The sequence below is a fragment of the Pleurodeles waltl genome, chromosome 4_2 (assembly GCF_031143425.1).
Source record: "Pleurodeles waltl isolate 20211129_DDA chromosome 4_2, aPleWal1.hap1.20221129, whole genome shotgun sequence".
NCBI classification, from domain to species: Eukaryota; Metazoa; Chordata; class Amphibia; order Caudata; family Salamandridae; genus Pleurodeles; species Pleurodeles waltl.
The window spans coordinates 210,317,851-210,344,779 of NC_090443.1; the positions used below are offsets into that span (position 1 = coordinate 210,317,851).

The 26,929-nt window shown below is 44.8% G+C and overlaps 1 protein-coding gene across 2 annotated transcripts in view; it reads right to left on the reverse strand.

Moving 5' to 3' along the window:
• Window positions 1–26,929, reverse strand: part of FIRRM (FIGNL1 interacting regulator of recombination and mitosis) — a 1,527,986-nt gene that overhangs the window by 1,362,344 nt on the left and 138,713 nt on the right. For both annotated transcript variants that reach the window (XM_069231089.1, XM_069231088.1), the window contains exon 6: window positions 16,509–16,671. In XM_069231089.1, the coding sequence (XP_069087190.1) occupies window positions 16,509–16,671 (163 nt within the window). The remainder of the gene's footprint in view (window positions 1–16,508; window positions 16,672–26,929) is intronic.

Below are 26,929 nucleotides of genomic sequence, written 5' to 3' on the forward strand. Positions count from 1 at the left end.
GGATACTGAAGTGAATGGAGACCCTGTGATGATGCTACCCACGAAATCACCCCACAGTGATTACATTCACAGTTGAGGGTAGAATATATAGTTGAGGGTCTGTTGAGAAAGATCTCAGAGGGCCTCGAATGATATGGTATGAGGGTTCACATTTTCAGATATTAGTGTTTGGACAAAGGAAGCAGAGTGATCCTTAGAGACAGCTTCTTTCTTCCTCCTTCACTGGTGTATATCAAATATTCCAGGTACCACATTCTTCCAGTCCAGTGTCACTAGGATGATTTGGGATGGTTTAGCTTGATCTTTCCTGAGCAGGAGAGGAAGCAGCGGAAAGGCTTACAAGTGACCTAAACCCCATTTTAAACTAAAGGCGTCTTCGAGAGAGAACTACTCTGGGAACTCCGAAGCACAAACATTTTGACACAGCAACTTCTCTGCAGTGAAGAGATCAAGCCATGGTTCTCCCCACTATTGCAAGATGCACTGCTCCACCTCAGAGTGCAACTGCCTTTGCTGATCCGCTAGGCACTTTGATACCTGGATAGATTCTATCCGGTCTCCTTGGTGCTGGGTCCACTGAGACTTCAGATCCCACTGCAGAGCCCGCATATTCCACCTGGTGTGGTCCACAAGCGGGGTGTAGGAGGTGAAGAGGATTCAGGAGTCTCAGAGCAGCTCTCACTGAGACCTGGGTCAAGGGTTGAAACATAGGGATCATAGACTCGATGTCCAGACGTCAGTCCCATGCTTGCTATGCCACCAGATTCAAGCTAGCCTGGCTGATGAAGGGTGATAGCCTGAAGCCGGTCCCAGGGTGCTTTTTTCTGGTCCAAGGAGGACTGGCCTGGCAGTTCGGGCTGGACTGTTCCCATGGGGAATAGGGTCAAGACTGATTTGCATATGGCTGGGTCCAAACTGGAATGGCATGGCTAGCAAAAAAACTGATGGATTAAACCCAGATCTGTGACTGTGGGTGAAAGTTTGATTTGCTCTGCATTCTGTCCACCATCTGTTGTTTTTGCATTTGCCTTTAGTAACCAGTCATCGAAGTATGGGAAGACTGGTACTTCCAACCTCCGTAGGTAGGCTGCAACCATCATCATCACATTTCTGAACACCTGAGGTGCACTGGGCAGGCCAAAGGAGAGCATGGAAAATGAACGTACTCTTGGCCCACCTGAAACAACAGTTAACAGCTGTGGGACTGAAGGACCGAATGTTAAAATAGATGTCCTTTTAATCCCTTACCACCATTCAGTCTCTTTGGTCCGGAGCAGACAACACTTGGGCTAGAGAGAGCATTTTAAACTTGTCCTGAATTTCGGAGGGCGAAGACAGAGAAAGTGACAAAGGCATAGGCCCTGTTATGGCAACAGGAAATAAAGAATAACAGCCGGTCCTGATGGTAGCAATTTTCAGTTTCAACGCTACAGTAAAAGCAATACGGATGCCATTATTACTTTGTTTTCTCATGTAGGAAATCTTCTCTACAGCAGTCACGTGTACTTGAAGATGTGTTAGGTGGTTTGCTTGTGTGTATGGATGGGTGTTTAATGGTCAAAATCATAGTAGTTTGCAACATTTTGGCTGAACTTTGAAAATGTTCAGTTCTTCCTCAGGGTCTTCTCTATTTTTAGAAGGGGCAACGTGCTCAACTTACTTGTGTATTCTCAGTAGACACTTCAATTTTCAGGTCTTAGCAGCACAATTTTGCACACTGCCTCTATTTTCCGAATTTTAACAGTTTTTGTTTGAAATCATGCACGTCAAACACACTGCATTATCCGTAGGAAGATAGAAGAACAAAATCATTTTATCGAAAAAATGGGAACCATGCTGTGCTTAATTAGTAAAATAGTAAGTGCAGATGCCCACATTTGTTTTTCAGAAGCCTGCAGCTGGCCTGCCAAATGGAGGAGTTGTCAGACCCAAAGGCTGTCAAGTCTTGATTCCATCTCATGTCTAGTTTTTTTCCACTACCAGACACTTTGTTTCTTTAGCTCGCTCTTTTGGGTTCTTTTTCGTCCCTGCTTTCTCTCATTTTCACTATTTTCCCATCTTTCCCTTTTTCCTTCTTTACCCGTTTTGTGTTTTTCTCTCTCTGAATCTAGGTTTGATGTAGAAAAATAAGTGCAGGTCCCCAAAAACGAGTGGCTCTAGGTCCCAACTGCAAACAACGGCTCAAATTCAGCACTTGAACCATGTAATTGACATTAGACAAAATATGATAGCAATCTTAACATAAAGTCTAAGGCTGGGACATCATGGGTTACTAATCAGCGTCATAAGGAGTCATTCTAAACCCAGAAAAACTACTTTAAGAGACTTTTAACGGACGTCTGGTTGAAGATGTGAATTCTATCAGCAAGTCAAGCTGAATTTGGATTTCAGTTCAGTGTGTTTCTGAAACACATGCATCAGTTGCCAATGTAAATCTAAGGGCATTTAATGGTGTTAAGGCTAGAATGTGATACCTCTGCTGTTATTAGTTACTGGAGAGGTTCTGTTAAACTGTGGTTCTAACATTACAACACTATAATGCAAACCCCTGGATAATCCGGAGGATGAGGAGCTAAAGGCAAATGGACGACCTTTTGCACACATCAGTGTTCTATGGACTGAGTCTGAGGAGAGAAGAAATAGTCCAAGGCCCTTTACCTTCTCACCTCATGCACCAAAGTGGCAACAGTATCCTGCACAGGAGGTTCCCAAACGCAGGTTTGGGATGCTTGTGTGGTACATAGGAAGCGACACCTGTGTGAACGTGTATTGGACTGGTACCATTTGTGATCCCATGACGGCATTAGCAGCACTGAGCGTTCAGCGCCACTATCTGCAATACCATTGTTTAAAAAAAAAAAAGAAAAGATGCTCTGAGGGTTCAGTGTTAAGATTAATCGCCTTTCCTCGAGGGCAAGCTAAGGGAATTCATTTTGTCCCCACTTTCAGAGGAAATAGTACTGGTGGAAAAGGGTGGTACTAGTACTATGAATACTCCAAGTCTAAATAAACACTAATATTCTAAGCTTTCAACCGAGTATTTGAAAGAAGTACATTTTTCGGGTGAATGGCAGAATAAAATGATATACTAGTCTACAGACATAAGAACAGAAACATTTCTATTTCTGGTATTTCTAAAGCGCGTTAAACCAGCAGGTATCAAAGAGCTAGAAAACAGGAGAGACAGAGAAAACAGTGGCACTTCAAGCAAACATGGCCACTGCAAGAGAAAAAGCATAAACCCAGGCCAAGTCTAATGTATAAAGAGGCAAGTTTTAAGTTGCTTGCGAAACAGTAAATACAAATTCGGGCTCCTGATATGATCAGGAAGGGAATTCCACAACCTAGCCGCAGCAACTGTGACAGCCCAGGTACTCCACCAGGCATTTTTTTCAGCAAGGCATTGGTACCTTGAAGTGACCCACGAATCTCAAGGGTCTCCTGGGAATGTACCAATTCAGGACAGACTGCAGATAGCCATAACCCAGGGAGCAAACAGCTTTATACGTCAGACAGAGCACTTCAAAGGACACTTATTTCCTTATCGGCAGCCAGTGGAGATGTCTCAGACCCTCCCTAACCGAGGAATGTTTGGGTAACCCTAAAACAGGCATGCAGCCGCATTCTGGTTGAGCTGGAGATTATTTAAAGAAAACTGACGTTTAAATACAGGGCATTGCAGTAGTCCAGTTGCAATGTAATAAGGGCTAAGATCACTGATACCCTGAGCTCTTTCATCCAGAGAGCAGGCAGGACTTATTTCAAGATCCTAAACATCCAGAAACAAGAACTGACTGTTCTATTAACCTCGGTGTCAAAAGTCAGAGTGTTATCACACCCACATTTTTGGCTGCAGCTACTGGGGTAGGTAGAGTGCCACAAAGATGGACCAGTCCAAACCAAACACCATGATCTCAGTTTTATCCCCATTCATTTTCAGCCAGTTCTCACTCATCCACCTGCTGACTGCCCTCATACAGCCCCAAAATCTGTCAGCCATCTCTTCTCAGTCATCCAAGATCGAAACAATGATCTGGGTGTCTGCGCATAAGGCGAAACCTGGAACCCAAAACAGCGAACCAGTATTGCCAAGAGGGACGACATATAGGTTAAATAAATAGGGTCGGCTTAGGGAAGACCCCTGGTGAATTCCAAAAGAAAACTGAAAGGGGGGTCGCTCTCAAATCACTACAACTAACTGGGATCGATCTATCACACAAAAAGGACTCTAATAACCTGAGCGCAGCATCCCTCAGCCCAGTCTGCTGCAGCCTGTGCGCCATCAGAGGTGGATATATGGTTTCAAAGGCTGCAGATAGGTCAAGCAAAACCAGGATAGCCTCTCCTCCCTGGTCCACCTGCCAGTGGATTAAATCCAAAGATGCGATGAGGGCAGATTCGGTGCTGTGTCCTTCCTGAACCCATTCTGCGAAGGGTCCAGGAGATCTTGATCAAGGAGATAGTTGGCTAGTTCCCGGTTTATGTGCTTCTCAAGGATCTTTGCAGGAACAGGCAGTAAAGACATAGGACAAAGTTTTCAATTCACTGGAATCCCCATCCAGTTTCTTAATCAGAGGGGTAACAACTGCCTCCTTCCAACTCGGATGGAAAACCCCAGTCTCCAGGACCTCCACAAAGGTCATCTCCAAAGCCCCAGCCATAATTCCGGGGCCAGCTGCAACACCCTCGGTGGACCTGTGTCATCAGGTGACACCCAGCTAAAAATGTCTTGCTTTTGTCTGCAGGCAGTGGGGAGAATCTGGCTAAGCTACTAGGGGGAGATGGTTCTAAGGCTCTCCTGTCTTCCCCTTCACCCGAGTGTCAGGGTTGGCTCACCCGTCAATAAGGGCAGGGAAATCCATATAAATCTTAAAAATGTTATCTTTAAAGAACTCAGCTACCTTATCACAAAAGGCTGCAAGATCTCAACTTCCTGAATCATGGGGGGGGGGGGGGGGGGTGTTTGACGCAACGGAGCATACTGTGTTGAAGAGTTCTTTATGGACATTAATGGCAGACCTAATCCTCTGGGGGAAGAATCCTAATTTGCCTTCTTTAATTGCTTTTTTATATTTTAAAATGAATTCCCTAAGTTTGGTCTTCTTTCCCAGCTCCAGGGCCAGTTTCCTTTTCCACTCCTGCCACCTACACTGATTTTGGAGCTCTTTGAGCACATCTGTGAACCACTGGGCTGATGGTTTCTTCCTGCCCTTACCACATTCCCAGATGTGCTGATATGTAAACATGTTGGAGAAGAAAATAAATTACTTACCTGTAACTATAGTTCTCCAGTATTGGAATCTTTCATAGATTCACATGCTTGAATTATTCCCCGTCGTCGAGATGGGAGTCCCCGGTACCTTAGAAAAGACAATGTCCCCAAAGACACAACAGCAATAACATTAAAACTCGACATTTTAGTAATCTATCCAAGTCTTTATGTAAAAAGGACCAAACTTGAGCTTCTGCCAGTGAGAGTTCCCTACGCTCTAGAACCCTCCTGAGAGAAGCTCCAGTACCTCAGATTTTCTAAGCACTAGTGCGTAAGTTAAAGGCTGAACAAGAGATATTTGAAGGTGAGCTTCCCCTGGGAGGTGGGTGAGTCGCATGTGAATCTATGAAAGATTCCAATACTGGAGAACTATAGTTACGGATAAGTAACTTATTTTCTTACTTCAATATTGGAACTTTCATAGATTCACATGCTTGAATTAGACTATAAAGCAGTATTCAGAGCACAGTGCATCGACTCTACTTCATATAAATTAATGAGAGATCTTTGAGCTGTCTTCAATAATATGAAAGCATTCATTTCTATAAATATAGTATCTATCTGTACACAAATTTATGTACTATAAAAGACATATGCAAATTAAACACAAAGATTAAACCGTGCATAGTAGAAAAGAAGGATGGAGGGAGGAAAAATGAGCTCACCGTTACTGGAACAGATGTCTCAGGACTGCTTGACCAACTGCCACATCCCCATAGGGATGGCATCCAGACAGTAGTGCTTCGTAAACGCGTGAGTAGTCTTCCAGGTGGGTGCCCTGCAAATGACCTGAAGGGGTACACCTGCAAACAGTGCCATGGACGCTGAGACAGCTCTCGTAGAGTGTGCCCTTACCGAAGAATGTAAAGGCCTACCAGCTGCTTGGTGGCAAACGTTTATAGCAGCTACTATCCACCTGGCTATACTCTGCTTGGAAAGGGCCTGTCCCTTCCTAGGGGCACTATACGCAACAAACAATTGAGTAGTCTTTCTAAAATGCTTGGTTCTTTCCAAGTAAAATTTGAGATTTCTTTTGATGTCCAACGAATGCAGAGCTCTCTCCGCTGGAGATATTGGGTTCGGAAAGAAAGATTTAAAAACCAACAGTTGGTTTATATGAAAGTCTGGAACAAACTTAGGATTCGTACGAAGGAATGGTTTCTTACCTGTAACTCCAGTTCTCTCGTAGGGGTATTTCCATGATAGTCATAAGCACTGAATAGTTACGCACGCCTGCGGGGACCCCGGAGCACTGTTCTGAAGTGTGTTCTTAAGTGTAGATGTTTGCCTTTCTTGAAAAAGGCCTGTAAAGTCTCTTAAGAATATCAATGTGCAGCCTAGGTGAAAGGCTACAAAGGCCAAATTGTTCATTCTTTTGGTTGGCAAGAAAAGGAAGCTGCAGTACAGATATACCTTTAAAACATATTTATTCTAGAAATGTAGTAAAAAAAATGTTCTCCAACTTTATTTACAACTTCCAATGAGGATGAAACAATGCAGGGTAGTGTAGCCCATAGGCTGCCATTATACAGAATGTAAATAGAGCTGTGCCTTTAAGAAAAGAAAGGCTTCCTGTATCCCATCATGCACAGCAAAAGGCAGTTGCCCCAGTTCTTTTTGTAGGCTTGTAACATGACATGAAGAAACCTGAATATCTCTTTAATTGGCAATATCGTTATTATTATTGTGGATATCCTTGTGTCAACTCCACCGGGGAGGAGGGAGGGTTGTTTATGACTATCATGGAAATACCCCTACGAGAGAACTGGAGTTACAGGTAAGAAACCATTCCTTCTCTCGTAGGGGATTTCCATGTATAGCCATAAGCACTGAATAGATTAGCAAGCCCATCCCAATAACCGTGGTGGAGCAGACAGAACAATAAATTACGCAAAGAGATTCTTAAGAGAGGCCTGTCCAACCTGAGCATCTGCCCTAGCATCTGAATCAAGGCAGTAATGCATAGTAAAGGTGTGGACAGATCTCCAGGTAGCCGCTTTGCATATTTCTGCCAAAGGAAGGTTTCTCATCAAAGCAACAGTTGCTGCCTTCCCCCTAGTAGAATGGGCTTTTGGCCTGTCATCGAGGGATTTATTTGCTAACTGATAACAGAATACGATACAAGAAACAATCCACCTGGATAAGGATTGTTTGGAGGTGGCTAGACCTGTTCTTACTGGGCCATATTTAATAAACAGCTGCTGTGATTTGCGCAAAGATTTTGTTCTATCCAAGTAAAATTCTAAAACCCTTTTAACATCGAGAGAATGTAGGGTTCTCTCAGCAGGAGTAGACGGATTTTGAAAGAGAGTCGATAAGGAGATGGTCTGGTTTACGTGAAAGTCTGAAATGACTTTAGGTAGAAATTTTGGATGTGTTCTCATTACTACTTTTGAGGAATGAAAAACCGTATAAGATTCTTGAGCGCAAAGGGCCTGGATCTCACTGACCCTGCGAGTTGAAGTGATTGCAACCAGAAAAGCAGTTTTCCATGTAAGATGCTGGAGTGATGCTTTGTGTATTGGTTCAAAAGGGTTCAGCATCAGACGCGAGAGGACAATATTTAGCTCCCATGGAGGAGATGGTCGTCTAATGGGAGGAAAGACCTTTTTCAAACCTCCTAGGAAATCTTTTATGATTGGAATTTTAAAGAAAGAGGATTGGGAAGGGCTCTTCCTATATGCCGTTAGAGCTGCCAGGTGTACTTTTATTGATGACAACTGTAAGCCAGACTTCACCAGGTTTAACAAATATGGAAGAATAGCTTCTTCTCCACATGTTATTGGGTCAACGTTGTTGTCCAAACACCACATGCAGAACCTTTTCCATTTGAAGGCATCAGCTGTTCTTGTGGAAGGGAGCTTTGCCTCCCTTAGAATCTCCATTAGCCCTGAGGTAGATTAAGGTGACCATATTGTACTAGCTCAGGAGCCATGCTGCCAAATTCAACGATGAGAGGTTGGGATGTGTCATCTGGCCTCAAAACTTCGTGAGCGGGTCAGGGCGGCAAGGTAATTTGATGTGTGGTCTGAGTGACCGGTGAAGGAGGTCTGGAAACCACCACTGGCATGGCCATTCTGGGACGATGAGAATCATCTTGGTGTGAGAGTGGGACAACTTGAGAAGGACTGTCGGTATCAGGGGAAGCGGTGGAAAGGCGTAAAGAAATGCTCCTGACCAGTTTATCCACAGGGCATTCCCCAATGTTCCTGGATGGTAGTACCTGGAGGCGAAGCCTTGGCATTTTTTGTTTTCTGGGGTTGCGAATAGGTCTATAGAAGGGGTACCCCACATGGAAAAAAATGGATGACGTTGTTGTGCAAAACCCACTTGTGGTGTTCGTCCATTGCTCGGCTGAGGGCATCCGCCTGGACATTCTGTATGCCCGGAAGGTGAGTTGCCACTAGTGATAGGTTCCTGGATAGAAGCCAGTGCCAATTGTTTGGGCCTCTGTCGACAGAGTCCTGGATCTGGTACCCCCTTGTTTGTTTAAGTAATACATGGTGGCCAGTTTTCGCCTTCAGTGCGGGGAAGAAGGCTTTGAGTGCAAGATGGACTGCGCAAAGTTCTAAAAGATTGATGTGATACAGTCGTTCTCTCTGCGACCACGAACCTTGTATTTGGAGGTGATCCATATGCGCTCCCCATCCGAGCAGTGATGCATCCGTGACTATGGTTTGAGTTGGAGGCTGTTGGTGGAATGGCATCCCTTTCAGAAGATTGTTCGGAGAACACCACCACTTGAGAGATTGAATGGCATGGGGAGAAAGGAGGATGCTGTTCTCCCAATCGTCCACTAGTTGATACCATTGATTCTCTAGACATTCTTGTAAGGGTCTCATTTGGAGGCGAGCATTGGGAATGAGGTAGATGCAAGACGCCATCGACCCCAGGAGAGAGGATATCGCTCTTGCAGTGGTCTGAGGCATTTTCTCGAGCTGCTGGTACTTTTGGAGGATTGATAACCGTTGTTCCTCCGAAGGAAACACCTTTCCTTGAGTGGTGTCTATAATGGCGCCTAAGTAATGCAACCTCTGAACAGGTGTTGCCGTGGACTTGGAGAGGTTGACCTGAAGGCCCAGTCTCTGGAGAAGCTGGTGAGTCCAATTGAAGTGCTGTTGAGCCTCTAGGTATGTGGATGCTTTTATGAGCCAATCGTCTACATAGGGATAGACGAATATCCGATGTTTCCATAAATGGGCTGCCACCACCGCCATGCATTTGGAAAACGTCCTCGGTGCTGATTTGAGGCCGAAAGGTAGCACCGTAAATTGGTAATGACTTTTTCCGACGAGGAATCTCAAAAACCTCCGATGCTTTTTGATCACAGGAATGTGGAAGTAAGCGTCGCAGAGATCTATTAAACAGAGTCAATCGCCTTGACGAAGTTGGGGATAGATTTGGTATAAGGATAGCATCCTCTGCAAACCCATTTGTTGGCTACCCTTAGATCTAGAATGGGTCGGAACTCGTGTTTGCCTTTCTTTGGTACCAGGAAGTACCTCGAATAGATTCCCTTTCCCTGCTGGTTGATAGGGACAGGTTCTATCGCCTTCTTTTGTAATAGGGTTGTTACTTCCACTTTGAGAGCGTTGAGATGTGATTCACCGGTTTGGGTGGAATAGAAGGCGAGGGCTTATGAACCTGAGACAGTAGCCATCCCGCACATTATTCAACCCCCAGGCGCCTGACGTTATGCGTTGCCACTCTTCCAGATGATGTGAGATACTTCCCCCTACCGGAGTGGGTAAAGGAGGAGGGGGAAGCGAGGATTCAGGGCTTAGACGCTGATGCCTGACGAGCTGTCTGGGCAGTTTGTGACATAGAGCGACCCCTTGTTTGTTTTCGTTGGGTCGAAAAGGTTCTCTGATGTTGGTGTTGCTGGGATCTAGAAGGCATCCACTGTGGTGTTTGAAACCTTTGAGTAAAGAGTCTACAGTGGTAGGGACGGAATGTTTTCCGTTGCTCTCTTGGTTTCTCGATGCCCACCACCTTTAGAGTGTCCAGTTCCGTTTTCATCCTCAACATTTTGTCGTCAGCATGAGAACCAAAATAAGTGGAACCTGAAAAGGGCAAATTTTGTATCCGCTGTTGCGCCTCTGGCTTAAGTGAAGTAAGGCGTAGCCAGGCCTGACTTCTCAAAGAAATTCCATGAGAATAATTATGTGTGGATAACACAGAGGAGTCTGCAGCTGCGCTTATTACTTGATTGGAGACCATGGCGCCTTCACTTACAATCTCCAAGAAATCCTCCTTTTTCTCCTTAGGGAGGTGTTCCGCAAATTGCAGCATAGAATCCCAAAGGGAACGATCATACCTGCCTAACAAGGCAGTAGCACTAGCCGCTTTCATAGTGATGGCTGAGGTGGAACAAACTTTGCGGCCTCGATTTTTCTACTCTCCTTGTCCGGTGGCGAAGAAGAAGACGGAGACGTAGAATGTAATATCTTAGCAGCCACGATTACCACCGAATCGGGCACTGGATCCGCTCTCAGAAACAAAGGGTCCTGCTCCGGAGGACGATATTTCTTCTGGAAGGAGCAGTTTTAGTTGTGGACGGTGTTAAGAATATGTCCATTGCCGGTTCAAGCAGTCCTGGGACCAGCGGTAGTAATGGTCTAGAAGAAGAACGCTGGTGTAGTGTCTCAAAATGACAGAGGTTGTTGGGGCGGGTACTGCCAGAGGGATGTTCAACTTGGTAGCACCGCGAATTAGGACCTCTTGAAAGGTGTTTACATCGTCTATGGGAGAAACTCTCGGAGACAGGGAGTCAGATAACGTCGGAGAGTAATCCCTTGTGGATGAGGAGGATTGTCTATGGTGGGAACGAGGAGACCTGCGATCTGAGTCATGCCGATGATGATGTCGAGATGAAGAAGAGCGTCTCGAAGAATGTCGAGAATGCCTTGTTGACTCTGCAGGAGTCACTGGGGCGGACTCTGAAAGAGGTACCGGCGGAGGAGCTGTAGGTGCCAGAGGTGTCTGTGGTAGAGGCGATGGCTGAGGAGAAGGCTGAGGCGAAGGTGGTAAGAGAATGAGAGAAGCCGAGGATTCTGAGGTGGTATAGACACTCCTTGACCTCTGAGTGCCTCCTCGACGTCGACATGCTTCTCGATGTCGAAGTACGACGCCGACGAGTACCTCTCGGCGTTGACTCCTCTCGCTGTTGAGAGCTCCTCAACGGCGATCTCCCTCGATGTCGATGGGATGACGGCGATCGTCTCAGACGACGAGTACTGTCCACCGACGTCGATCTTCCCCTTCGCGTCGACGGTGACCTGGACCGGGAACTTCGACGACGAGTGTCTACGCCGTCTCGACAGCAATAAGGCTGTCGACGTCGAGCGATGTCTCTTCCTCGACGGCGAGGTGGTTCTCGACGGCGAGCATGTTGGCGCCGTTCCTGGTCTCGACGTCGATGCTCTCTACGTCGTCGGGGACCTGTGACGCTTGTGAGCAGATCTGGCAGCTGCTCCAGAGGACACAGTGAGAGCCCTGGTAGAAGACTGACCTTCTCCTCGCTCTGTGGCAGATTGTCCTCTTCGTCTCATGTCCTCTTTTGCCTGAAGGCGGATTTTCTCCCTGTCACGAAGAGTTCTCCTGGAGAAGGTTTTACAAATGTCACAGGCATCAGGTTTATGAATTGACGGTAGGCAAATAATACAGACTTGATGTGGGTCTGTTTTAGCCTTTTTCCCGCCACAGCTAGGGCACTTATCAAAAAGAGAAGGCATTCTGGTGGCAAAAAAACCTCAAGTTTCTGTCAGAATTGGACAGGAAAAGCTAGGAAATGTTCAACTCTAGATGAAAAACGTTGAGTGAAATTGAAATCCAAAGGATTTTAGTTGAGTTTTAGTAAAAAAAAAAAGCTATGAAAGGTGGAGCTCAATGCTTCAGGGTCCTGTCAGAAGGAGCCGGAAAAAAGAACTGAGGCAACTGCCTTTTGCTGTGCATGATGGGATACAGGAAGACTTTCTTTTCTCTATTTACATTCTGTATAATGGCAGCCTATGGGCTACACTGCCCTGCATTGTTTCATCCTCATTGGAAGTTGTAAATAAAGTTGGAGGACATGTTTTTTTACTACATTTCTAGAATAAATATGTTTTAAAGGTATATCTGTACTGCAGCTTCATTTTCTTGCCAACCAAAAGAATGAACAATTTGGCCTTTGTAGCCTTTCACCTAGGCTGCACATTGTATTCTTAAATGTAGATGTTTGCCTTTCTTGAAAAAGGCCTGTAAAGTCACTTAAGAATATCACTACAGAACAGTGCTCCGGGGTCCCCGCAGGCGTGCAGAACTATTCAGTGCTTATGACTATACATGGAAATCCCCTATAAGAGAAGTATCACTTTATCATGTTTAAATTGAAGGAAAAGCTCTTGAACGGTCAGTGCCTGGATTTCACTGACCAGTCTAGAATAAGTAAGGGCTAGCAAGAGAGCTACTTTCCTTAATAAGTGTTTTAAATCTGCTCTGTGTATCGGTTCAAATGGGTGTTTCATAAGCTGAGAGAGAATAGTGTTGAGTTGCCAAGACGGCGGAGGAGGCCTTACTGGCAGAAAAACTCAAAAGAGTCCTTAGAGGAATTGTTTGATCAATCTAGAAGACCAGAGAGATGGTGACGTCGGTGAACGTCTGATGCGAGATATAGCTGCCAAGTGCACCCTGAGGGATTCAATACCTCTTCACTGGCATGCCGGTGCCTGCTCCAGAGCTCGTCAGCCCAGTGGCTCAAGGGAGCCTTTTTAAAGTCACAAACAGTTAGGAGCACACCTGCCTAACATCCCAGCAAATAATCAGCCCCATTGCATCATGATAAATGTAGTTTCCTCAAAAAACGAACTCCGTTAATTTTAAATATTTCACCTCTAAATAGGTGCAGCCTTTGCTGTGCATCTCTGGACACATATGTGTTTCTGGGTTAAACCCTTCTTCAACAGAGAACAAATAAAGCACATTTGTGGGGTGATGGAAATGCTGCCATTAATCATCCGGTTTCAATACCTTTTCACTGGCATGCCGGTGCTTGCTCCAGAGCTCGTCAGCCCAGTGGCTGTTAGGCAGGTGCGCTCCTAACTGTTTGTGACTTTAAAAAGGCTCCCTTGAGCCACTGGGCTGACGAGCTCTGGAGCAGGCACCGGCATGCCAGTGAAGAGGTATTGAAACCGGATGATTAATGGCAGCATTTCCAGCACCCCGCAAATGTGCTTTATTTGTTCTCTGCTGAAGAAGGGATTAACCCAGAAACACATATATGTGTCCAGAGATGCACAGCAAAGGCTGCACCTATTTAGAGGTGAAATATTTAAAATTAACGGAGTTCGTTTTTGAGGAAACTACATTTATCATGATGCAATGGGGCTGATCATTTGCTGGGATGTTAGGCAGGTGTGCTCCTAACTGTTTGTGACTTCCTCCCAGATGTAGCCTATTATTGGTATGGAACGGACACTCTTCTGATAAGGCTCCTTGAAGTCATATAAAAAACAATTCATCTGCTTAGATGGCATGGGCAATGCAAATCTCTTTGCTGCTCTCTCACGCAGATTATGGAAACCCCCAATATCTCCTGGGGGAGAATCCACCGTAGTAGGCGATGTAGATGAGGGTGTCGGCAATATATAGTTGTCCCAATCCGAGTTCACATCCTGCAATGCTCCTTCTTCTCCCTCTTCATCCAAAGAATCAGTAACCTGTATGAAATAACTTTGCCGGGTACTTCTGGCCAATCTACGAGATAACCTAGGCTGTGGGACTGGAGTGGCAGGCATTGAGGGAGGAGGCGCCATTTGAATGTCAGATTGTGGCGCTGATGGAAACCTCTTTTTGTACTCTAATAACGTAAGTTGTAAATTATATATAAGGGAACTTGGGACACAGACCATGTCTTCTGGTACACATGGCTGCTGTCGTCTAGGAGAATAATACTCTTGATAATACTCCTCTTCATCCTCTTGACACTTAACATGGAGTTGTGAAGGGCTATGGGCTGCCCCAAAAGGCCCATCATCATCAGAATCTTCCTCCAGAAGATGAGTTGGGATTAATGGTGTAACCTTACTGGGAGATGTAGCTCTTGGAGTGATATCTCCTCTTTCTGAAGAAGACTGCGTTTTTTACCTCGTCAACGGTGTCGATGACAAAGTTGTGTCCAATATTCCTTCTGCTCCCGTCGACGGTGTTGCCGACGACAGCATAGACGTAGGAATCCTCGTCGTCGACGGAACCGTCGTCGGATTCATAATCTACGACATTGTAATTTTCAATGTCGACGGCCTAGATTTTGTTACCATCAACGTGGATGTCGTCGAGGAGCAGGAAGCCACTATTGAAAGACTGGTTGCCATCGTCGCTGTTGATGCAGCCGCTGTGTAAGTTCTCGTCGACAACGGTATCAACGATGATGACTTTGTCGACCGGAGCTGAAGAAGGCTTTCTGAACACCGTCAGAACCTTTGGAGGAGGCATAGAAGGCTCTGAGGAAGGTTTAGGTACATCTTTTGATGTTGAAGGACGATGCTTAGACTAGGAGGATCTGCTCTCCTGAGGTGAAGATGAGAGACTGCGGCCTTCACACGACCCCTGTGAGGTCTTTATTAAAGTCTTTGAGGGTTGTTTTGAACCCTTTTCAGAATGAGGTGATCTTTGCCTCTTTTGTGACCTCTTAGAAGACCATGAAGACTCCTCACTGGCAGAGACAGGGATTTTTCTTGATTTAAGCCTCTGAACTTATATCAACAATCTCCCCACTCTATCCTTTACAGTCTTTGAGGAAAAGGTACGACATACCTCAACAGCCTGTAGCAGAATGATCAGGATAGATGCAATATATACAATCTCTATGAGGGTCTTCTAAGTGGAACCTTTTCTTCCCACAAGTGCAGCAGGCTTTAAAGAGACTTTTCCTTTCTCTGTCAGACATTATGCTGGTATAACAGGCTCCAGAAAGTATGAGTGTAAATCAGTAACACTCAATAAGCAAATAGAAATTCAGACATAGTGACAATCTTCTTCCACAAGAACAAACTGAGGAGAGCTCAGAGGAGACTCCCTAGCGCAACATGCGGTAGAAAATCTGAGGTACTGGAGCTTCTCTCAGGAGGGTTCTAGAAAGTGGGCCACTCTGATTGGCTAAGGCTCAAGTTTGGTCCTTTTTACACAAGGACCTGGATAGGTTACTAAAATGTAGAGTTTTAATGTTATTGCTGTTATGTCTTTGGGGACATTGGGGGTCATTCCGACCCCGAACCGCCCAAAGACCGCACCGCGTTCAAATGACCCCGGGGGTCATTTCAACTTTCCCGCCGGCCCAGCGGGAAAGCCCCTGCAAAGAGGAAGCCGGCTCCGAATGGAGCCGGCGGATTTGCAGGGGTGCGACGGGTGCAGTGGCACCCGTCGCGATTTTCACTGAATCTTTGTGGGGCCCTGTTAGGGGGCCCCTGCACTGCCCATGCCAGTGGCATGGGCAGTGCAGGGGCCCCACGACACCCGTTCCCGCCAGCCTCTTCCTGGCGGTGTAAACCGCCAGGAACAGGCTGGCGGGAAGGGGGTCGGAATCCCCATGGCAGCGCTGCAAGCAGCGCCGCCATGGAGGATTCCCTGGGCCAGGGGAAAACCGGCGGGAAACTGGCGGGAAACCGCCGGTTCCCCTTTTCTGACCGCGGCTTTACCGCTGCGGTCAGAATGGCCCGGGAAGCACCGCCAGCCTGTTGGCGGTGCTTCCTCTGCCCTCCACCCTGGCGGTTTGAAACCGCCAGGGTCGGAATGAGGGTCATTGCCTTTTCTAAGGTAACGGGGACTCCCATCTCGACGACAGGGAATGATTCAATCATGTGAATCTATGAAAGTTCCAATACTGGAGTAAAGTAAAATAAAACACTCCATTCTGTATTGCACCTTTGCTGTTTGATTAGATCTACAAACTGCATTACCTTTCCTAAGTCAGCTAATGATTGGAGTTTGAATTAAAACGAAAACGTGTAACAACCCAAATATGCATTATGTTCCCAAAAATAGATTGTACTATCCTTGTTGTGGGGGAATGCAGCAAAATTCAGAACATTATTAGTGAGAGAAAATAGGAGCGTACATTTTTAAAACCTGAAGTTGCAGGTTAATAAAAACAAGAGACAAAGTGTGAATGTACTTCTTTAATAATATTGTCTTTCAAAATATAAAAATTACATATTAATAAATAGAAACAAATAAAAAGTACCATGCATGTCTTTACCTGCTACCATGTCTCTAATTTCTTCCTCAGTGGCAGAAGAATCAATACAAACTTTGTCCATCAGCTCCATTAGCTGCTTGTGAAGGAAGACTGCTTCTTTAAAGACTGACTGCAACAGGTCAGAAACCATGTGGAGTCGCCCACTGTACACATATTCGCTGTCCTGCAGCAAAGAATAGTGAAACAAAAGGGATTACATATCATGGCTCATAAACCACTTTAACAGAGAAGACACTCTGTAAAGATGCAATGTGTCTAGTTAGCACAAATCCAGGCTGTTTAATTTAAGTGTTAACAAAAGAGGGATGTTATCAGTGCATTAAAGCCTTCATAGTTCGAGCGTGATGTTTCGTTTACAGTTAGGAAAGAAAATAATTTGTTTTCTCCCGAAGACAGCCATTAGAGAATATAAATAATTGATTAAAAGCAGCAGAAACATTTGAATAATGTTAGGTCACAATTTGATTCACAGGAAATATGATGTCATATACATAGAACATTGGTGGCTGCTGCTATAGGCCTAAAAAACAGTGGCATGGCTGCTTATAGGTTTTGCAAGGGGCAAACAGAACTGGTAACTAGCCCTGTTGATCAATCACGCTTAACGATTTTTCTAAACATTTTATATACAAAATAAGTATTTTCAATACCAATATGTCTGGCAACATTTGTTATGTATATGGTACGTTGTAATAGTTTTCTAGAAATAATAATACTGAAAGAGAAGGATTCTATTCTATGCAGCATTTGTAGAGGGCATAGCTACACAACAGAGGAGGCAACTGTCAAATAGCCAGGCTTTAGTAGTTTACGGAATGGAAGTTAAAGATTAGCTGTCAGCAGAGTAAGTGGAGGGAGTTCCAGAGTTTTTCCACGTTGTATCTGAAGGACCAGCCTCCAGTTCTGGCTCTTAATGGAGGGCACCACAGCCCAACAGGCACTGGTGAATTGCAAACATCTGTTTGGAGTGTGTGTGGGGGAGGGGAGACGGGGGGCTCAGGGGCCGAGAAATCAAGAGGCCTTTATTGAGGCATGGCAAGTAAGCTATACAGAGGGCTTTAAATGTAATCCTCTGGGCCAAAGGGAGACAGTGGAGGGAGATCAGAGCTTGCCTGGCTGACTTGTGCCTCAGAATGTTGTAAAGAATCTGAGCAGGGAGTTCTGAATAACCTGCAGGGTCCTTACTACAGATTTTAGATTCCATAGTTCAGGCAGGAGAGATTAAGTGCCTGGACCACTATTCTTTTTGAGGATAGGGGAGCAAGTGCAGTATTTTATAAACATCCTAACGATTCAGTGGCAGGTTGCCTGGGTGTCCATAGTCCGGGATTTGTCCAACCATTCCCCCAGACGTTTTATAGCCATTTGGGGGGGGGGGGGTACCCAGCCAACTCGGTCATCCCAGGCTGATATGGAGATCAGGGGAATTTGAGAGGATCATAAACTCTGTTTCATCCCTATTTGAGTTAAGGGAAGAGTTGTTTATCCAGTTGGCTATTTTCCCTAAACAGGGGGCCTAGGGCTGGGGAAAGAGGATAATGATTGTGAGAGAGCAAAGTCCAGTTGTGTATTGTCAGCATATGAGAGTATAGAAATGCCAAATAGAAGGACGATGTCAGCCAATGAACGCATGTATAGGTTTGATAAGGGATTAATGATGAGCCCTGAGATACTCCACAATTCAGTGAAACCATGTCTGGGATACAGCTTCCCTCAAAGACCTGGGAAGCCCTATCTCTGTGGAAAGGTTTAAGCCAAGAGAGGGCTTGCCCAAAACTTCAGCACTGTGAATTCTGTCAATAAGAATATTGTGACCAACAATGTCAAATGCTGCACTAAGATCAAGGAGAAAAATGGCTGCTGATCCTCCTTGGTCAAGCAACATTTTGGCTTCCTCGACAACTGACAGGAGTGTGGTTTCTGTGCCATGTTTGTTTCTGAACCCTGTCTGAGGTTGATGAAAAATGCTGTGGACCTATAGGAAATCTGACAGTGACTTACTGACATGTTTTTTCAAGCACTTTAGTCAGTCCATGAAGCAATAAGATTGGTATATTGTTTTCAAGATAAAGATCTAATATTGTTTTTTTTTTTTTTTTAGAAGTGCTTTTACCATGGCGTATTTTCACATTACAGGTTCAGTTCCTTCAACTAATGATATGTCTAGCATTTCTAGTAGGGTGGGCAAGATCTGATCTGTTACTTTAGCTAGAATGTGTGGGTCCAATGGAGATCCTGATTTGACTTTACTAGGGGGAGCAGAGAGACTTCTAACGTCATGAGAGGGGAAGCTGTGAGGGCAGTATTGCAACTTACCTGCCTATCACTATTAAGCCTTGGGTTGGGGTCTCAATCAGGCTTCCAAAAGGTTAGGTAAATGTCATGGATTTTTTTTCTGAAAAAATCTAGCTTAGTTGATGCATTGAAGCGTTGACAATTTGAGGATCAGAAGATTAGAGGCAGGCTCTAGTAATTTGTTTAACAATCCAAAATAGTTCACACAGTGCACTGGAGAGAAGGTTACATTTTTCATTGTAGTGTGCAGCCTTGGCAGTTTTAATTTCTGAGTGATGTTTTCTAAAGGTATCTTTGTATTCTGCTTTACTTGTTTCACTGTAGTCTTTCCTTGATAGCCTTTCTGCTTTTTTTGCAAACTTGCCTTAGAGGCCTGAAGTGGGGGATATACCAGGGGCTGAATTGTTTTGGTACATCTTGGGTGAGTTTTTATAGGAATCACTTGATCCAGTCAATAGTTGATCCAGTGAAATAACTTATTACTTGCTATGTTAGGATCTGGATCAAGTTCAGGTCTTATATTATTGAGGGCCTGTTTCCATGTGTCGAGGTGTAATTTAGCCTACCTGCAGTCTTTCCATGTATTGGGTCTGGGAGGTGGTTGTGGGCAAGGGAGGTCCAGGACAAAGGATCTTGTATTACATTTTTAATTAGGTGTACAACATATTCGAATTTCAATGTTCATATCTATATGTACTTACAGTATCTGAATACAAATGACGAAATTGAACTGTAAGACTTGGAGAAGGAATAGAAATCAAAGTCGGTTGTAGCTTTTTAAATTAAGTATTATGTATCGATGCATTTCACTAATTTACTAATGCAAATCTTGTTACTGTACAACAGTATAAAGTTATAAAAACAATTAACTATGGAGTGTTAGTAGACCTGGGTTAGTTTTTTTTTTTATTGTTTAGTTAACTTACTTATTGTTTAGTATTTTTTCTTTTTTAAACTTTTGACGACTGTCCGTTGTCGAAGGCCTACTGCCACTAATACAGCATCATATATACACTTAGTGGGCTTTGGGTCAGCCCCCCATGCTCCTGATGTGATGCTTTTCTTATTCATCTTATTTCACTGTTTCTTATTCTTCAATGGATGTACTCCCTGTTTTTCCCCATCTCTGGAGCACTTCTACTTTACAATGTTCTGACTGAATGACTTGTGTCGTTCCACTGCTTGCATTCAAGGAAGTATAGTTTTCTTTTACTTACTTTACTGTCTGAAAGTGTGTATGTTTTCTTACTCTCACCTTTGTGTGGTGCATCCCCACTCAAATTCCGCCCCACATGCTCTATGTTGCCCCCACCTCCCGAGCTTGTCAGTTGCTCCCCTTACCCTGTTTTTTTTTGCTTTCCTTTTTGTTTATTTTTCCCTTCACTACCCGCCTAAAACTCCTTCGCTGCTCCCCTGCACTCTTGCCCCCATGTCCCTGCTCTTCCTCCCCACACTCCTGAGTTGACTTCTGCCCCCAAGCTCCTCTGCTGACCAGCTCCCCAGTACTACATGTGCGTTCCTTCTTAAAACGGCAAAAATAATATTTAACATTTTTCTAAAGGGCTGGGCCGCTGCAATTCGCTGCCAGGCTTTTCCTATTTCAAAATGTACTTCTGTGCACTTTTAAAGTATTTTTATATTTACCACTCCAGGATTGTCTTTCACTAATTTGGAACAGTAAATTTAAGAAAAATGACAGCCACATCATCAGACATGCAGATGTACACGTCATCAACACTTCTTTCTCTTTTTGCTGATGCTGAAGAGCATCAGCAAAAAAGCATTGGAAAAGCCAATAGGTCTGTACTGGAAGACAAAATGCAAGACCTATTGGCTATGCCAATGTTTGATGTAAAGTAGGTGTGAAGTGCTGTAGTAGATACAATGTCTTCGCATTATGTTGCTAATTTTATGACGTTGTAACGTGCATTATGAATGTTTGCAAACTGGTATCCAAGGAGCCCACTAGTTGTGTAAATGTTCATTTGTGTTAACTGTGCAAAAGCTTTAGATATGAGCAACATGTGAGCAGTACGGGTGGGTTGTGTTAGTTTAATAATTTTAGAATGCAGTGTCGCAAAAGACTATTTAAAATTTAACAGTAAAATGTTTGATGACTTCCTTAATTCTTCAATGTTGCAAATTCAACATATATATAATTTTTCCCTTTTTACAAAAAAACAACCATAGGGAGGGTGAAGGATTGCCCAACGTGAAAGGGAGTCACAACTTTGGACAAGAAGGCTGTTCAAGTACTCAGTACCATTCTGACCAGAGAAAAGGTGGTGTATGGTGGTTGCACCAACAGTGCCTAAAGCTCACTCACATGACGAGCTGATGTGATCACAATGACAAAAAACGCCTCTAGAGTGAGAAGATAAAAATAAGCAGCTGAGCAACAGCTAGAATGGCATACACATAAGTAACGTCAACCCCATGTTAAATTTCCACTGTGGCATCACTTGTGGTTGGGAAGGAACGTGTTTCTAACCTAATCTGTATCACAACAGGTGATTTAAATAAGGCTGGTTCATCCAGCAAGTGTAGAAAAGCCAAACGGTTGAACAATAGCCTTTACTAATGCCCCCTGCAAGACCGTGCTGGGTCAAAGACAAAACGAACAGGAGACCATCCAACAGTTTGGTTTGTAAAAGGTCTGTTTTAAGGACGCCACACCAAGCCACAAATTCGTCCAGACACTCAGAGTAAATGGACTTCGTGGAAGACTGAATGATTGAAAAAAATCTATATTGATTATTAAAGAATTATCATAAAAGAACAATACAGCAAAAATAATCAAAACAACTATATAAAAGTTGAAATATAACAAGATGCATAAGTACTTCTTGACAATAAAAAGATTGGCTTTAAAGTTCATATCATTGAGCTAGAAGTGGATAACAAGAGGGATAAAAAGTTCATAACGGTCGCTGCGAGTCTTTGTTAAAAACAAGAATGCTCTTAAAAGTTCACTATCTTGTGCAAAATACAGCGCACTTTCTAAAAAGGCCCTAACAGCAAAGGAAATAGCAGGCTCAGATAACATTTGAATATAAAGGCTGGTCTGCGTTTGTGAAAGCCCCGAGATTTGAGGATGGGTAGCAAAGCAAGTGCCTGTGGACGGGATCGTGAAACCTGCAAAATAAAAAAAGGCTACAGAGACTTCAGAAAGCTGCCATCACAAACGTGCAAGTTGTGTGTATTTATAGTGATGTGAGGTAGCAGAAAGCCCTTCAATGCCAGACGGAGAGGTTAGATATAACGGGGATCCCGAGATATGCCCAACTTGAGGGAAGGTTTCTCCAAGGGGAACTAGGAGGGAAAGCAATCTCCTGAACATACAAAATGATGGACAAAAATATGGTGGACACGCTAAAGAATTGAGGGAGAGATGGGATGGGGAGTGGGGGAGATGGATGAGACGGACTGGGGGGCAGCCCTGATGCTCCCGAAGCAGGCGGCAATCAAAACTCAACTACGCCTAATACAACCGCCACAGGATCTATCAAAAATAGATGCATATCAATCTTTTAGAGTTAAAAGCAATATTTCTCTCCCAAATATCAGGCTCCTCTGTGCTAATGAGTGTTAGATATAGTGAGTTCCGGTCATACCTTGGAGTTTGTGCAGAGGTCTCCAAATTATCTTGCGAAAGGCGCTCATCCACATCATCTTCACTTAGTAAAATGAGATGCATTACAAATGCTCTCCAAGGGTGCAACAGAGAAGGTTGCCCCTCATCAGAAAGGATTAGGTTTCTACTACCGCTTTTTTCTGATGAGGAAAAAGACAGGAGAATGGAGGCCAATTCTGGATCTCAGGCAATTAAAGAAATGTCTGTGCAAACAATCCTTTCGCATGATAACCCTGTCAGACCTCCTTCACCTTCTAAACAGTGGTGACTACATGACATCATTGGATCTCCAAGATGCCTATTTTCATATGCCCATTCACCTCAGGCATTGCAAATACCTCCGCTTTACCGTAGCCAGTACCCAATATCAGTTCAGAGTTCTCCCTTTCAGACTGAAGTCAGATCCCAGAATATTCACAAAATGTCTTGCGCCAGTGGCGGCTGCGCTCCGCAAGAAGGCTGTTCAAGTTTTCCCCTACTAAAAGCACCAACATCGCAACAGGCTTCCCAAGCCAACAGTGCGTGCCCTGCATTGTTTCACAGACTAGGACTAATGCCAAACCACCAGAATTTACCCACCATTCCAACACAAAATATGATTTTTCTGGGTGCAAAAATCGACAGTCAAAAACAAAGCCTCTTTTCAGAAGAAAGACAGCAAAATTTATCCAATCTAGCTCTGAAAATCTCTAGAAGAAAGTTTGTTTCTGTGAGATCTTCAAATCGCCCCTAAGGATGATTTATTCCTCAAAAAACCAAGTAGCTTTAGCATGACTGAAGATGAGACCACTGCAGGAAGACCTACAGAATCAATGGATACAGTCTCAAGGGTCCTTCGAGGACTTGATCAGAGGACTGTGCATCCCTCTATGGAGAAATAGTCTTATCAGAGGCAAAAACTGAAACCGGGCAAAACACCAGGCCCCCAACAGTATCGTAAAAGAACTTTCAAGAGGAATGCTTGAGCCCATACCTACTCAACCTCAAAAAAAGAAGAAAAAAGAAGGACTGAAGAGCCGACTCCAGCAGTGAAGACTCCAGATGACAACTGACTTTCACTAGTCCTACTAGCCTGTCTGCAGCTTTAAGACCCCAGCTACAAAAAGGTGACGCATCCTGGAGGTTCAGCTACCTCTACAAAACACCAAGAGGACTGCCTGCCCCACAGACCAAGAACTCCAGAGGACAGCAGCCCTGCGAAGAAGAAACCCTTCAAAAGGACTCCAAAACCGCCCAATCCGCAAGCCCTGACCACTCTACACCCAACGCCCACGGCCCGTATCCAGGTGGCCCACTGGTCCAGAAAAGGTCCCTAGATGATTCCGACCTCAAGTCCACCCTGGGTTGACCCCTCTTGGCCAATACGACGACGCCTGCAGCCTAAATCCAGAAGACCCCCCCCTGTCCGTGACTGAATCCGACAACAATTCCCAACGCCAAATGGTTCCCCTGCCCCAGCAGCCCCCCCCCCCGCCTTGGGAAATCCAACCAAAGGTCCAGCAACGTCAAGCTGGCGCCTCTCCTTGTCCCGCCTTTGGTTTTCTGGAACCAACCCCCTGGACGCAACCTGCAGCATCTTTGTGACCCCTGGTGTCCCCCCCCACACTGAAAGGCATAGGGTGGCCAACGCTGTGAGCTAATAAAATAAACCCTTCTTTTTAAGCTCAGACTGTAACTGGTTACCAATGTTCGATCTGCCATCGTTTTGGGGGCCTTTAAAGAGCTACTTATTTTTACATTTTTCTCCCCTCTTTTTCTTTTGGTGGGACCCCTGACCACTGTTCTGGGAGTCTCCCCCAGATAGCTTTTTGGACACTAGTGCTATCCCAGAGGTTCCTCAGTAACTTTCCAGGGGTCAGTTAGGATGCTGGTGCACCTCTGGAAAAGAAACACTGAGCATGTACTCTCTCACGATTAAATTGCACAATCCAGTATAATCAGTAATTTTCCTGCCCCACACCCAAACATTCAGTGCCTTGCTGGAGTAATTCACAATCTAACCAGGACTGGTTGGGCGGCATCTGGCTACCCCTCAACCTTTGGTTGTACATTTCAGGGGTCAGCCCAAATTTAGCAATCAGTATGACATCCGTGGGAGAGTACCAGGTTTGGTCTCTAACCTTTAGCATGAGAAGTGTGCCCAACCCCAGTGTAGGCATATGTTTGCACAAGCCACCCCCATACTCATGTGCTCTTCTGGGATCTGGTGACCCCTTAGGGTACCCCATAGGCCGAAGATTACTTGTCAATGTCATCTCCCACCAGATAATTGGGCACAAAATCCTTGGGGATGCAGACCTTTTTGTCTCTTTCAGACACTATGGGTATGCTGCCACCAATGCTGCTGGAATCTGTTTGCTTGGCGTTGAGTTCCAGCTTGTTATAACTTCTTTAATGAGCCAAATGCTCCAAAGCTAGTTTTACTTCTATAGAGAGTTTTGTTTCCTCAAGGGCCAATTCTTTTTCCATTTTAAACTGGGTCATCTGCAGCTAAAACTCCCTCTCTGCCCTCATGCCGGCCAGTCCCTCTTGGGACAGGCACTGCCAAGAAACACTGCTTCCTCTTCTGGCAGGGGGATCCAACAATGGGGACGAGTCCTCCCCCCTCTCTTGAAGACTGCATTCCAGGACTGTTGCCCTGGTCTTGATTCTGATCCTCCATATCATCATCCTACTGTTGTTCCTCTGTGGCTGCCACCAACTGGTGGACCTCCATCCACTCCCTCAGAGCTTTATGAAGCTTCAACGTTTTGGTGCCATTGTTCATTTTCAGTCTCCTTTCCTGGTAGAACTGTTTGAGCTCAACCACTTTGTAGCTTTCCAATTTGGTCAGCTCAAACTCCACTGCTGCAGGTAAGGTTTCTGACAGCCCACTAGTAGAAATGAGGGTAGATTTGGAAAAACTGAAAAAAGCCAATCAAGGAGAATTTAAAACCTAAATTGGTAAATGTATGTGGGGTGGTAGTGTAACACAAAATTACTGTAGGGCACTGCACAAACACAAGTTCAGTCCTCACAGCTGAACATCACTGTAAGAAATTAGGATGTTGGTTGACTGGAGTGCGAGCCCTGGTCAAGCAGCAACTACAATCCTTGTCAGGATAAGACACAAGCAAACCTCAAATTAACCTGTACTCAATAACCTGGTAGCTTGGTACAGAGCGGTCAGGTGTAATTTAGAGGCAACGTATAAAATATTTGTGCAACAATTCAAACACTAACACAGTGACAACACACCACAAAAGGAGCTCACAACAACAGAGTTAGAAAAACAGAGTAGAGTTTATTAAATAAAACAAGAGCAAAATTACAAATCTCCAATTAGTAGAACCGGATATATTGAATTTTGTGGTGTTAGGTGAAAATAGCACCTAAAAGAGCAAAGTGTCAACTCCGGACTGGGGTGGTACCTGGGGGTAGGATGGTGGAGCAGGACTCACCAATGGCAGATTCTAGGTGCTCGGTTCAAGGATGTTGGAAGCCTGTTGTGTCACTCTGACTTCTGATCAGGAGGCCAGCCAACTAGACTTTGCAGTCACTCTGGCTTCTGGGTTCAACAGATGCAGGTCCAGTCTTTCTCAGCCAGGGAAGAGGGCATTCGGTCAGTAAAGTAAGGCAGCAGTCCTTCGGAGTAGCAGTCCAGCAGAGTAGCAGTCCTTGTAACAGCACAGCAGTCCCTCTTTTGGGCAGAGTATCCACAGGTCCAGAAGTGTACTGAAGTGGTGGTGTCTGAGGGCCAGTATTTATATCTTGGTGACCTGGTTCTGGAAGATGGGAGAAACGTCTAGACACTGACTTTGACATGCATGGAATTGCCTGCCACCCCGTGTCCTGGCTTCAACCTGGCTGGAGTGACAACACTGGTATGTTGGGCCCTTTGTGTGTGTACAGAACACAACCTATACAAGTGTAAGGGAGGCTGTGTCCAGCTCCTCCCCTCTGCCCCAGATGGCCCATCAAGTCACACCTAAGCTCCCATTGTGTGTGGCTGTCTAGAAGAATACAAGAAGCCCAACTGCCAACTATACCCAGTCATGTGACCAGAGACAGGCTGCAGGCACCAAATGATTAAAGCACGAAAATGCCAACAGACGCCAAACGTGAACAAAATAACGCTTCCCCTGTGGAAATTACATTTATAAAAGGTAATAAGGTGCTCCAATGTTATCCTATGGGAGAGATGGGCCTTGCAGCGGTGTAAAAACAAATGTAAGAGTTTTTCACCACCAGGACACTTAAAACTAAAAAGGTATAGTTTCTTACCTGTAATTCGAGTTCTCTCGTAGGGGTATTTCCATGATAATCATAAGCGTTGAATATTCCCTGCCCGTCTGCGGGGACCCCGGAGCACTTTTTCCAATATAACTTCTTAAGTGTCCATGTTCGCCTTACTTCAGAAAGGCCTGCCAAGTCACTTAAGAATGTTCCTATGTAGCCTATAGGAAAGGCTACAGTGTTCAAACTTCTTCATCCAGCTTGTTTTTGAGATAAA